General features: G+C 42.2%; 1 protein-coding gene across 1 annotated transcript in view; it reads left to right on the top strand.

Moving 5' to 3' along the window:
- The window catches only part of LOC119231410 (uncharacterized), a 55,162-nt gene that overhangs the window by 7,014 nt on the left and 35,514 nt on the right, over positions 1-12,634 (top strand). The window contains exons 3-5 of the mRNA XM_037493169.2: positions 1,724-3,944; positions 5,133-5,247; positions 10,630-10,712. Of these exons, the coding sequence (XP_037349066.1) occupies positions 1,724-3,944; positions 5,133-5,247; positions 10,630-10,712 (2,419 nt within the window). The remainder of the gene's footprint in view (positions 1-1,723; positions 3,945-5,132; positions 5,248-10,629; positions 10,713-12,634) is intronic.

The raw sequence follows: 12,634 nt of genomic DNA, 5'->3' as shown, positions 1-12,634 counted from the left end.
GAAAAATCAAGTAATGTTTGGGACAGACACTCTCCTGAATTTAGAGTCATGTCAGTCCTGAGGACATGGATGATGAGAAGTTGAGAAATGCATAGTTCACACAATCTTTGGGAAATAAGAATTTTAAAACTTAGGGTTTTTTTTTTTTTTTTTTTTTTTTGTTTGTTGTTTAAAAATCAAGAGCCCCTTTAGTGTCTTCCTTCTCATAGGACTCTTGCAGGAAGGATAAGTCCTGCCCCAGTGTGGGAAGATCTTGACCACTGAGCACTTTGGATGGGACCAGAAATCATATTTCCATGCTTGTGATTGACAGTGAAATAGAGGAAATACCTATGGATTTGAGACCAGGAGATCTGAGTTCTGATTTCAGCTCAGTGATAATAATTCTGTGTCTAGACAAATTGCTGACACACATGGAAACTCACTTCCTGCATCTGAACTTTATAAAGGCTCTGACAATCAAAGGAGAGAACGTATGAAAACTGACCACACAAATAGATTGTGAATTTTTAAGTTACTAGAGTCAGCCATGCTCACACTCATTATTCATTCTGTCAGAAATTTCCAGGGACTGATTGTGAACAGTAAAGAGAGGCTGAAGAAGTCTATGTGTAAATGAGTTTTTCTTAAGGATATTTTTTTCTATCACTTATTTGCAAATTATTGGGGGTGCCTCAAGAAAACTTGGGTGAATTAGAGGTGGGGAGAAGTTTTGTTCTGCAGAACTTGTCTTACAATGGAAATAAAAGTCCCTAAATATTTAATCTTTTTGGAGTGTGGGGTTGTTAGGGGTCAGTCCAGCATTGGTGAGTAGCATATACAATTGGCAGGTGACCTTGAGGGACTATTTTTTTTTTTTTTTTGCTTTTTTGCTCTGTCTGGCCTTCCTAGTCTTAAGCATCATTCTGTCTCTCCCTGGCCTGGCCTGGCCTGGCAGAGCATTTAGGAAGAATACATGGGTGTGAGATGGTTATACTAGTGAGTCTGAATACATTTTCTTTTCCTGTCTTATTTTCTTCTTCCTTCATTCCTCTTTTAGACTTTCTTTTGTTATTTTTAAATTCCTATGCCATTTATAAAATCAAAGTAACTCCTATACTTGGTAAAATAAATTAAACAGTAGAAAAATCTTGAAATAAACTAGGCTATTATGGTCATCTTCTGTTTATATTCATCTACTTATCATATATCCCCTGCAAAAGAAAAAATTAACCTTTCTTATTTAGTGACTAAGACCCATAGCATGATTAAATCATGACATTATATTCATTACCATTGCAGATTATTCAACTGCCCTCAAGTTCTTATCAAAATGTTAGTTGGGTTGTAGGATGCTAATGGATATATATTTTTTTTTTTTTTAAAAAGACTTATTTATTTATTTATACAAGCACTGGGTACAGTCAGAAGCACGGGAGGGTGAGAGAATTCACCAGAGCCAGAGCGGGGAACAGAACAGGCAGATTGACGAAATACACTGCTGAGGGGAGCAGTGGGCACAGCAGGAGAGGTCTGCTCACCATGTGGGACCCTCGCTGGTAGCTGGGGATTGAACTGGCGCTGCAGAGGCTGCGGGCAGCTTCGCAGCCCAGCACTCAACCATTGTGCCACTGGGGAGGCCCGCTAATGGATATATTGAGTATAGGGCCACATTTTAGGTATATAGATAGAAGGATCATAGATAGTGCATAGTTTTTTAATGTCTCTGCATTTTCATTTATAGATGGATCCCTTACCTCCCATACTCACTGAACATTTTTCATGGGATGAAGCAGACACTCCTCGAACCCGTGACCTAAAACACTTACGAGCCAAGCGTGTCGCTTACTATGAAAGCATTGGAATTATCAAGGGTGATACTTCCAGAAAAGGCAGTCACCCTTTGTCAATCGCATCCCAAGACAGCAAAGTGAATCCCTCAGAAAAGCCAACCTTTGGGCTGAGCAGCATTCAGATGTCACCTAATTATTTAGCAATTGGAAAGAAACCTCTACCCCAGGAAGAGTCCAATGTGGCTCCAGGAGAAGCAGAGCAGGTTCAGGACCAGCGACCCCAGGAGGGACCTGGGAGAGAGAGCTGCCTAACAAAATTGGATCTCCATTTGTTGGCTGATGCGTTGGTCCCTGAGAGACAGAAGCTGCGACATGTTATAAATTGGGCCCAGAAGTTCTTGTCTAACCCTTTGGAAGAGTACAGTTTGAATTGTCCCCAAAATTCTCCAACATTCCCTCAGTCTAACTTTTGCCAATGTTCAAAAGCTCAAGGAAGTAAGAAAAATGTCCATCCAAAGTCATTGCATTTTCCACCCCTTCTCAAAGAAGACCAGTGTAGCACACAGACATACATTCCTAGTTTCTTTTTAAGCCCCTCAAATAACTTTTTAGAAGAGGACTTGTCTTCAGAATTTTCAGATTCCTTCCTGAAGCAGAAGTTTCCCAGAAGTCACTCTTGTGAATGGCAAGAAACCCCAGTTATGAATGAGGGGGAGGGAGGAGCTTCCAGGTCTCCCCTTGATAGTTTTCAGCCAGAAGATTCCATTCAAGGAAAGGATGAAAGATTAAGAAATTGTTGTATTCAAAACCCTCATGAGGATAAAATGTTTCCTGAGAGGCTGAGGGTTCTGCCACAACTTAGACACACTTCTGAAGTAAGTGAAGCTTTAGAGGAAGCCAGACAGAGTCCACTCAGAAATGGTTACTTCTGGAGTCCATTGACAGACAGCTCAGAGGAGGAAGGTTTAGAAGAAACAGAGGAGAATAAAGGGACATTTAGGAGGGGTGTTTTAGGCCAGAATTATAGAGGGTTTTCAGGAATTGCCTTTTCTCCCACAAACCACAGCACATTAGTATCAAAAACTACTGTGCAAAGGGCCTCCCCAGGGGAGACACCCCTGGAGGCCGAATCTAGGGGGTGGTGCAGAGAAGCAGCAGAGTCCCCTGTGGAGACCTCTAAGGAAGTCACAGTGGAATCCAAGGCTGACAGCTCCAGAGGTGAAGACCTCATCCAGCGACTCCCTGGGAGTGAGTGCATAACCCCCAGTTACAACTCTGATGGAAGGAGCAGGAAATCAGACAGTATGGGGTTCACTTTGAGGTCTCTCCATACTGATATTAAGCATAAAAGTGACTGCAAACATGCCCTCATGGAACAGGCAGGGAAGGCTCTCCTGGGGGCGGTGCCAGGAGGCAGTCACAACAGAAGCGTGCAGGGTTCTGCCACATGCAGCCCTCCTGTGATGACTCAAAAGCAATTTGATCTAATGCTTCCTGAAAGTTATTTGGCTCCTCAAAATGTCAATCTACCACTGGATGTGTCAGAAGGTCCCTCGGACAATGCTGTATTCCCTGTACGTTCAGATTCCACTGTCTTCTGTGGACCCACTGTGGATGCAAATGGTGCATGTGGCAGCACTTGGTGTGACCATTTGCCCCTACCTGAGAAGAATGACCAATCAGTACCCACAAGCCTAGTGGTTCCTGGGGAAACAACTCAAACAGAAACAGAAAAGACACTTTCTTCAGGTCACCCTATTTTCAGAAACATTTCCACAACTCATTTGAAGGGATCCGTTCCACCCCAGGATGTGGGCAATAGCCTCTCCTGGAGCGAAGAGCCACTAAGTAGCAAGGTGCCACCACAGCAAGGTGCCAGTGTCCTGGAGACTTACTTCTACTATGTGCATATGTTGAATAAGATCAGGGGTCTTTCTTCAGAAGAGAGGAATTCCTCTTTGCCTTTCCAGGAGTCTAGAACATCCAACTCACAGTCAGTAATCCCATCTCCAGGAGGGCAAGACTGGCCTAAAAGCAGCTTAGATGGGAAGACTAAGGGTTGGAGAGAAGAGGGGACCACCCATCCTCAAGGAGGAGCCTGTGTGGAAGAGGAACCTCCAGCAGACGCAGTTCCAGGAGAGGCCAGGTTTTGGAAACCTCAAGGCAACTATGGTATGAAACCAAAGCTGATGAAAAAAGTCTCATGACTGGCGAGTTTATTGGCACTTGTACAACATGGGGCACGGTCACTGGGAATGGGACATATATCCTTACCTTCATTTTCCGTAAATATAAATGTGAATTGTCTTGATTTCTTTGGGAATAGCAAAAATTCTATAACCTGAGGTGGCATAAACAACAAATGTTTATATCTCTCACTTCTAGAGACTGGGAGTTCCAGATGAAGGTACTGACAAGTCCAGTGTCTAGTGAGACCCACTTCCTGGCTCATAGGTGGCCCTTTCCTTGCTGTATCTTCAGATGGTGAAAAGATGGTGAAAGCAGAGAGGGGCAGAAGTTCTTTCCTGTTTATTCTAAGGGTACTAATCCCTTTCCTGAGAACTCCACCCTCATGACTTCATTTAATACTAATCACCCCCAGAGGCTCCACCTTTCAATATCACATTGGGGGGGGGTAGGCTTTCAACATACGCATTCAGTCTATAATGGAAATAATAATTACGCAAGCAAATTATAAGCTGTAAGGTACTGTTTTATTTTGTCAGACCAAAAGCCATTAGCCAATTAAAAGTAATCCTAGAAAATAGTTATTCTGAAAGATAAACTCTATGGCATTCTTCTGGTTGAATAGATATCTTTCTCAGGTGCTTGCATTTTTTATGAGGACGATGTTTCTATTCATTTTGCTGTCTAGTAGTTTGTATGGAAATAAGCATTTTACGCCTTTCATCTAAAATACATTTTAATAACCAAGCATTAGAAAATAGAATCTGCCTCTCCATTTTGAGTGCTATGTAGATAAAAAAAAAGATGAATGCATTTTCATTTCATAGAATAAGCTCAGATTAGGAATTTAAAACACCTTGCTAGATCTTTATGTAAAATTTTTTCTTATTTGAATTCATTCTCTCTCCTTGTTTTTTGGAAGTAGGTTACATGATTTGTTATAAACAATAGTGAAATATAATATTCCAAAGCTATTTTGAGATAAAGCTGAAATGGGAGAAGATACATATTATTAAAGTTTGCTTATAATATTCTTATAAGATTTGGAAAACTGACATGCCTTCTGTCAGTACAGATAAGAGTACATCTACAAAATAAAATCTGTGCAAAGAAAAATCTATACAATCTATATGAAACTTGAAGGATTTATAACTTTTTATTTTATACTTTTAGGAAGATTATGTTCTGCTACCCTTAAAAAGACATCTGGAATGAGCAGCTGTGGGGGATACAGGGAAATGCCTAATTCTGCTTGTTCATCTCATAAATATGGAGATACGAAGCCAAGGTTAGACTACTCTTTGTTTTCTCACATTTTAAATAGCTGCGTATCAACACTAGCAATCTTCTGAGAAATTTGTTGATATACTCATTTATACATTGTGGTAAAATTAATTATATACTGATGTCTACCATGTATAAGCTACTATGTAGGGTGTTGTAATGGACACAACAGGGAAGAAGAGGCAGTTATGCCATAGTGTGAGGTTCCCTAGGAGAAATACAAATAAAATGCTTGAACAGAATGTAAAGATATACTGGAATTAGGAGAAAACTTATTTACCAGATGGCAAGAGAGGCTTTGAAGGATGAATAGGAGTTCAATAGCTAAGATAATGAATACTGCTTGGTGGAAGTAACATGAACATTGTCCTAAACCTGAACATTGAAGAAGTAATGAATTGTCTGATGTCATCAGCTGTATTAATCAGGATTTGTTGAAAATGATGGAAGTACAACTCAAACTAATGAGGCTACAGAAGGAAATATTTGTTTATCTGAAAATTTGTTTAAGTTTCATCTAGCAAGTTAACAAAATAATATTAACATTCAACCTCTATTTCTTGGTTTTGCTTCCAAGATGCAAGAACCCTCATCCATCTTTCATATTATACTGGGTGACAGGGCATTCTTCCACAGAGGTATCACCTGAAGGAAATTTCTCTGAAGAGTTCCTTAACCTTTTCTCTTTGTTCTGGGATCCTTAGCCTGTGCTCCTGCTATCCCACCACTCTCAGATGTTGGCCACTTGTCTGTTTGCTCCCAGGCAACCTTTTTATCTTTCATGGAACCTAATACACAATGAAGTAGAATGTAAGGAGCATGTACAGGATAAGATCAAGTCTGCCCAGCTCACTAGGAACCAGTGCTGTGTCAGTACTTAAATAAGTGCTCAGTATTTTTCTACTGAATGAGTGAAAAAGTATGGTAATAAATGCAAAGTTCATGGAAAATTTGCCTTGTTTTAAGGTGATTTCTTCTTCCTATCACATATAATTTGTCTGTATATTATTACATATGTGGAAGATATATGTATAGTATATGGCCCCTCTATGTAATAATTTCTATTTTGTTGGCTTTAAGAATTTAAAGTTGGGTTCTTTTAATAAATAACCCAGATAATAACATCTCTCTCTTTTTAACACTCTTTTCTCTTAAAGCCATTTCTGGTTAAATTTTTTCTAAAATGTATTAGAAAGCTTTTTGCCATTTTAGTGTATGCCAGTCATAGTTAAATAATGTCTTGACAGTTGATTTCATTATACATATTCATTATCTATATTTCTATTTGCTCTTTTATTATTGTTTATCACATCTCTAAGTCTTTGCAGTTGTCTGAATATTATGTCATTTTCTGACTTTTATTTTCCTTCCAATCTGCTTTATATTTAGAAATGAATTAAATATACTTTTTAGGTTTGTATGTTAAATAAGAGTTAATAGGGCTTTGAGTGAAAGACCAAGAAAAAATGTGTAGCTCTTATGATGCAGTGTACTTGTAGCTCTTTTCTCCTATGTCTCAGACTGGCTTTTGGATACTTGAAAAAGTCATACGTCAGATAATCTGGGAGGAGAGATATTACCATATATATTCATGCATTTAAGAGTGAAAGCATTTAAAGCAGAATGCAAACCACTTGATAAATAGAACCGAAGAGAACACAAACCAAGCATGAAATTGCACCAAGTAATTTTCCCTATCTACATGCTAAGTAGAGCTAGATCTTCAGGAGGTAACTAATTTACATTTAGGAATGGAGAAGTAGCAAAAATCCCATTAATATTTACAGTTAGTCCAGTTGCTTAAATTGGTCCACATGACAAGAAATGTTTTATTCCAAAAACATCTCTCACCGTTCTAATTTTTAAAAATTGTGAAATAGGACTAGATTTCTTAAGGAGTAGTCCCTAGAAACCAATTAATATTGGAGGGTATCTCCATTAACAAGACCTTTGTGAAGAAAATACTTAAGCTCTAAATACCCAATTCTGAGGCAACACTCAAAGTATTTCAGCAGAATATGATGATAGGAAGACACTTTTCTCATTGCTAAGTGTCCTGGGTGGGCTGTTACTTGGCATTCCCCTGCAGTGCCCAGTTTGAGGTTGAATGAAGCAGGCCAGGGATGTGAGGCAGTTGTCCTTCCATTAACAGCCAGGGTAGAGAAGGGTGCTTGGATTTCCCAGGTAGTGGAGGATGGTCTGTCTTTCCCAACTTCTGCAGGTGTCTAAACCTGCGTCACTGACTAAAGTGAATGACTATAATGAAGAGGGCCAGCTTTCTGTCAAAAATATAGGAGTAGCTGCATGCCCCCATTGAGTTCATTCCAGATGGCGAAAGCCTGAAGTCCTAGAGTCTAAGGCCCAACAGAAGGGGGCGCTCTTGATTCCTTGAACCCACTTAGGAGCAAAGTCAACTGGAGGGTGTGTGCAGAGCAACAACATATCTCAATTTTATTGCCTCAGGGACCGCAAGTAACTTCTACTTTTTTTTTTTAAAGATTTATTTATGTATTATTCATTTATTTATACAAGCACTGGGTACAGTCAGAAGCACGGGAGGGTGAGAGAATTCACCAGAGCCAGAGCGGGGAACAGACGGGGCAGACTGATGAAATACACTGCTGAGGAGAGCGGCGGGTGGCAGGAGAGGTCTGCGCGCCATGTGGGACCCTCCTCCAGTGGTCGGGGAGCAGCCGGGGATCGAACTGGCACTGCAGAGGCTGTGGGCAGCTTTGCAACCCAGCGCTCAACCGCTGCGCCACCGGGGAGGCCCTAACTTCTACTTTTTTGTATACTTCAGGGAATAACAAGAGGGCTTGATTTAACTATTCATATAACAAATGTATTGAGACACTAACTTACTTAGACACTGGGGATACATCAGTGAACAAAACAGATAGAAGTGTCCCTTCCCTCATGGTGTTTACACTCCTGGTGGAGTGAGACAGAAAATAAAATATAACTACAAATAAATCAACTATGATAGGTGGCCCATGGCAATATGTGTTTTGGAGGAAAATAAGCAGCAAAGAGGAAGAGCGGATGCTGAAGGGATTGTGATTTTAAATACATGTGGCCTGGGTGTCTACTTAAGACAATTGAAGAAAGATGTGAGGGAAGGCGTGGTGCACACACATTCTTCACAGATATGCACAGGTGCCATCGTTAAATAGCACTCCATCTGCTACTTTCTTTTTTTTGTATATACAAACAGGCAGGTTAATTATCAAAAGGGAAGGGAAGTCAAGGATGCTTGTACAGACACAAGCAGGCAGAAAGAACTGCCCCTGAGAGGGACAGGTTTGCTTAAAGAGATGCCCACCTAGTCACAGGCAGACAGCCTGGGGAAGAGAGCAGCCTTGGGAGGAGAGCGGCCTCTGCTGCTTTGCAAAGGAAGAAGGTGAAGAGCAGCACTTGCCTGGTCATAGGTGGGCAGGAGGTCTGCTGGCTGGCTGCTGCCTCTGGCTTAGGCATGTTGAGAGGTCTTTCGGTATTGACTGACAAATCTCCCTCTGGTGGCTTTGCACATGTCGCATGTGGTAACCCATTTCCCCAAGAACGTACTAGTCTGTGGCTGCTTCATGGCCCCGCAGCAGGTCCAAGAGCAGAGAGGCCCTTTCTCTCCCTGTCCTCTGCATCAGCCACTTGGTAGCATCTTGTCCTCTCTTTTGCCAATATCTACATCCCACCTGCTTTTCCCCTTCTTTCTTGTTCAGGAAAGACCTGTTCTTGTTTGTTCCATTTTCTGAGTTCTCAGTCTAGTGGCTGCTCTTGCTGACAGATGTTCTCAGTGCCTCATTTGCTTGCTGACTTAGATGTGAAAGGAAACTCCGTGTAAGAGGATTTAGAAAAGCAATGTGCTGGCGTGTCACCAATAGTTGTGTCACTCACTGACATTTTTGTGCCTCATTTCTCCTAAAGCCTGTACTCCCCTGGAATATGAATGGGCCACAGTGGCTCTGAACACGACAGTCTCATTCTGGCCTCTAGTGGATGATGCTATCTCAGCATGTGGCCACCGTGCTTAGCAGCCCCGGCTTCAGACAGACTGCCACGATGTGGGCGACTTAGCAGCTGCAGATACAGAACCTTCTGTTAAAAATGTAGCTCTTTATTGCAGATCTCTGTGGGAAAATAAGCTAACTTTGCCTTAATATGTTTTCAGTACTTTGTTGTTGTTGTTCCATCCATGTGCCTCCAAAATAGAGTGGAAAAAAACTTACCCTTGACTTTCCAAATCCAAATCCTGTTTGTTTCCTCATCTAAAATTCTGCCAAACATTTTGTCTTTGCTGGGAAAGGTCCTGGAAATATTTAGGCAAATCATAATCAAATAATATGAGATGCGAGCATTCCGGTGCTTACAACAATTGTTTGACATGTATAACATGTTGTCTAGTTCTTCATATGCAGAGGGGATTTTGTAACTGTCCTCGTTGCTGCTTTCGTTGTCTTGATTCTCAAGGTTTTTATTTATTTGTACAGTAAGTGTTTTCTCTAGATTTTACCCCTTCCCCCATCTATTTGTAAATTTTGAGATGATGGGAACACAAAACTGCTTTTCCCCTTTCTCAACTTCTTGACTTCCATTTCTCTGCTCTGGTGGCTCAGGAGGCAGCAATGCCCCAAGCACATGTCACAAGTGTGGTCAGTGGGTGGCGTGTTTGGAGGGAATGTTGCTGTGCTTTCCAGGCCATTAAGTGAGCTCATTCAGCCTGAGCTGTTGGGCCGAGGTGAATGGTGGGTGGTAAAGCCTGGGAGGAAACCAAGCTCCAATAATTTCTGTCCTTATCACCATGTGGCTCCCCAGTGGGTGAATGAAATGGAGCCACTCTTGGGGGTTTACCATTGGGGCAGCTCGCATAGGGGTTCATCCATATCTAAGAACATGCATGGTGTGGAAGTGAAAGGCAGTGAATTATGCATAATGAAAGAGGCTTCCTTACACACAAATGAAAGAGCAGAAGTGTTGATGTTGCATTTTTCAGACAGTAGAAAGGAGTGAGGTCTGTTGAGTTGTGTTTATCTAAATTGTGTAGCAGATTGTTCCCTTTGAACATAATGCTAAGCAGTCATAGGTTTCAGGTGGCTCCTTTCTTCTAAGCTATAGATCCTTGGATAATTTAACAAAGAAAACATTACTGAAGGAATGGTGAGCTCTGGTTACCTAACTATAGTGAGTAAAATGGTCCAAGAAGTCATTTTATGCCATGGGCATCTCTCAAACCAGCAGAAGATTTTGTGAGCTGGGTGTAATTGTGATGACATTTCAGAGCTATACACATGAACTTCCCCCAGGCAGTTATCTCTCTCTTTCTGATATGCAAGTACAAAGCAATGGCACCATCATGCAGCTAAATTGTTTCCCTCTGCTTTTATTGCCACAGATTTTGTAGTTTTTCAAGACCAAGCTTGGCTGAAGCAGAAGAAGGAAACTCCACAGGGATTTATTCAAGTGCTTATGCTGTTGGTAGGTGGCCAAATCTTTACTATGCCAAGTGGTCAAATCTGTTAGATGGACAGAAATGGAGAACAGTTGTTTAAATAGTGTTTCCTGCATGCCAAACCCAATTAAAATTTAAAAGGCAGGAGTTGCTGATAAGCAGGGGGGTGAAGAAAGGGAACGTAGATCCATGCCAGCAGATCATAGAATCGGTTTTGGAAAAACACTTGTAGATCTATAATTTTGAAAATTTTCTCCAAAAGTTCCTTATTCGAGAACAACCATGGATGCCTCCAGCATCATCTCTCATACTCTGCTCCCACTTATGTTCCTTTGCCCCCACTCCACGAGGGAGGGTCAGTCCCAGGTTCAGTCCCGGCATCTTTGGGTACCGATGGACCGATGTGCCAGCAAAACCCTCTCTCCTAGGGTGGTCATTCAGGGGTTCCCATGGGCTCTGTTTATGCGGTGAAGGAGGAGCTGCTTGGTGAAGAAGTCAAGGCCCTCCTGTGGCCAGTGACTGCTCTTTCCTGGGGAGAACACAGTCTTCCAGGCCTGGATGGAACCATGCTATTGAGCATGTGCAGTGGCAGCCGTCACAGGAACCAGGCAGCCGTCACAGGAACCAGCTCTCCCTTCCTGTTTAGGGACCCTTTGTTAAAGGAGCAGCACAAGATCATTTTTGTCATTCCAAGGTTAGATAAAGATTTCACAGATCTGATGGTTGCATCCCCATGTCTGCGGCCATCTTCTTGCTATAAAGACTGACTGGCACATATCACTGCCTGAGGAAACTCCCACTGGGACAGTGGAGATTCAGGGAGGCAATAATTAACACGTGGCTTCCCTTACCAATTATGGAACTCAGGAATCAGACAGGAGATGAAGTGTCAGTTTTCTTAGGCAGCGGTATGGCTGTGGTTATGGATTCAAGTTGGCACTGGATTCAGGAGACGTGAAATGGTTTTAGTCTTGTATTACATTTAGGGAACTTTATAGAAAGACGCAAAGTGGGAGGTGCAGTAGGCACAGCTTAATTTAAAAAATTAAATTTACTTTCTATTTAATTTTGGGACAATATATGATTTCTCCTCTCAGGTGTGGTCACTGTAGTTCTCCCACCACCAAAGCACCCACATTCTGCTACCATATTCCCTTATGGATATGGATGCCTCATATCCATGTCAGCTTTCAAGGTTTGTGTTTATCTGAATCTTTTTTTGGTTTTCCTATATTCCACATATAAGTGAAACCACCCAACAGTTAGCTTCATCTCCTCAAGAGGCCAGCAGCAAGCCAAGGAGCAGCTTCTTTGCTGTCTCTTACATGAAGTGTGTAAGGCTGCCATGGACATGGATGAAGGCAAGGCCTGTGGGCTCCAGGAACACACAGGAGCCCCCTCTCTCTCCATGTTTGTATCATGCAAGTGGTATGGGCCCTGGCTTCCTCACCAGCCCTGGTGCAAAGTCACTCAGCAGGGTGTGGGAAGGATACTGTAGGGTAAGGAGAAATGTCAGGCTTTTCTGCCCTCCCGCCATCAGGATAGATGATGGAGCCTTGCGGTCCTGAATGCATGCCTGATGGCGGGCACCTGGAATAGGGTGTGGGCATAGGTAGATGGGATTCACCTGGGCTGAGACTGGGATTTTTTAAGGGTGGCATCGAAACCGAGAAAGAAGCAGAGAAGCAGCAGAAGCTGAGAGGGAAGCAGAGAGAACACCAAAGAGCCCAGATAGAGTGAGGACTTGCTGGGGGCTGGGAGGACTGCCAGCCTCCTGGCGCCCAGCACCCCTGCCTGCTGTGTACCTGGTAATCCCAATAAAAGACCTGCAAAACACCACAGAAGACTCTGACTCCTTTACCCGGTCTGCTGGATCCTAGAAAACCTGCACTGTGGCCTGTCCTGCCTTTACAGATACTCTCCCTTTCTCTTAACTCTCTTGTTTTTA

Source organism: Talpa occidentalis, unplaced genomic scaffold (genome assembly GCF_014898055.3).
Source record: "Talpa occidentalis isolate TD23 unplaced genomic scaffold, MPIMG_talOcc4v2.1 talOcc4.7, whole genome shotgun sequence".
Lineage (NCBI taxonomy): Eukaryota > Metazoa > Chordata > Mammalia > Eulipotyphla > Talpidae > Talpa > Talpa occidentalis.
The sequence above is the reverse complement of the archived record's forward strand: the minus strand, read 5'-3'. Positions and strand labels throughout refer to the sequence as shown.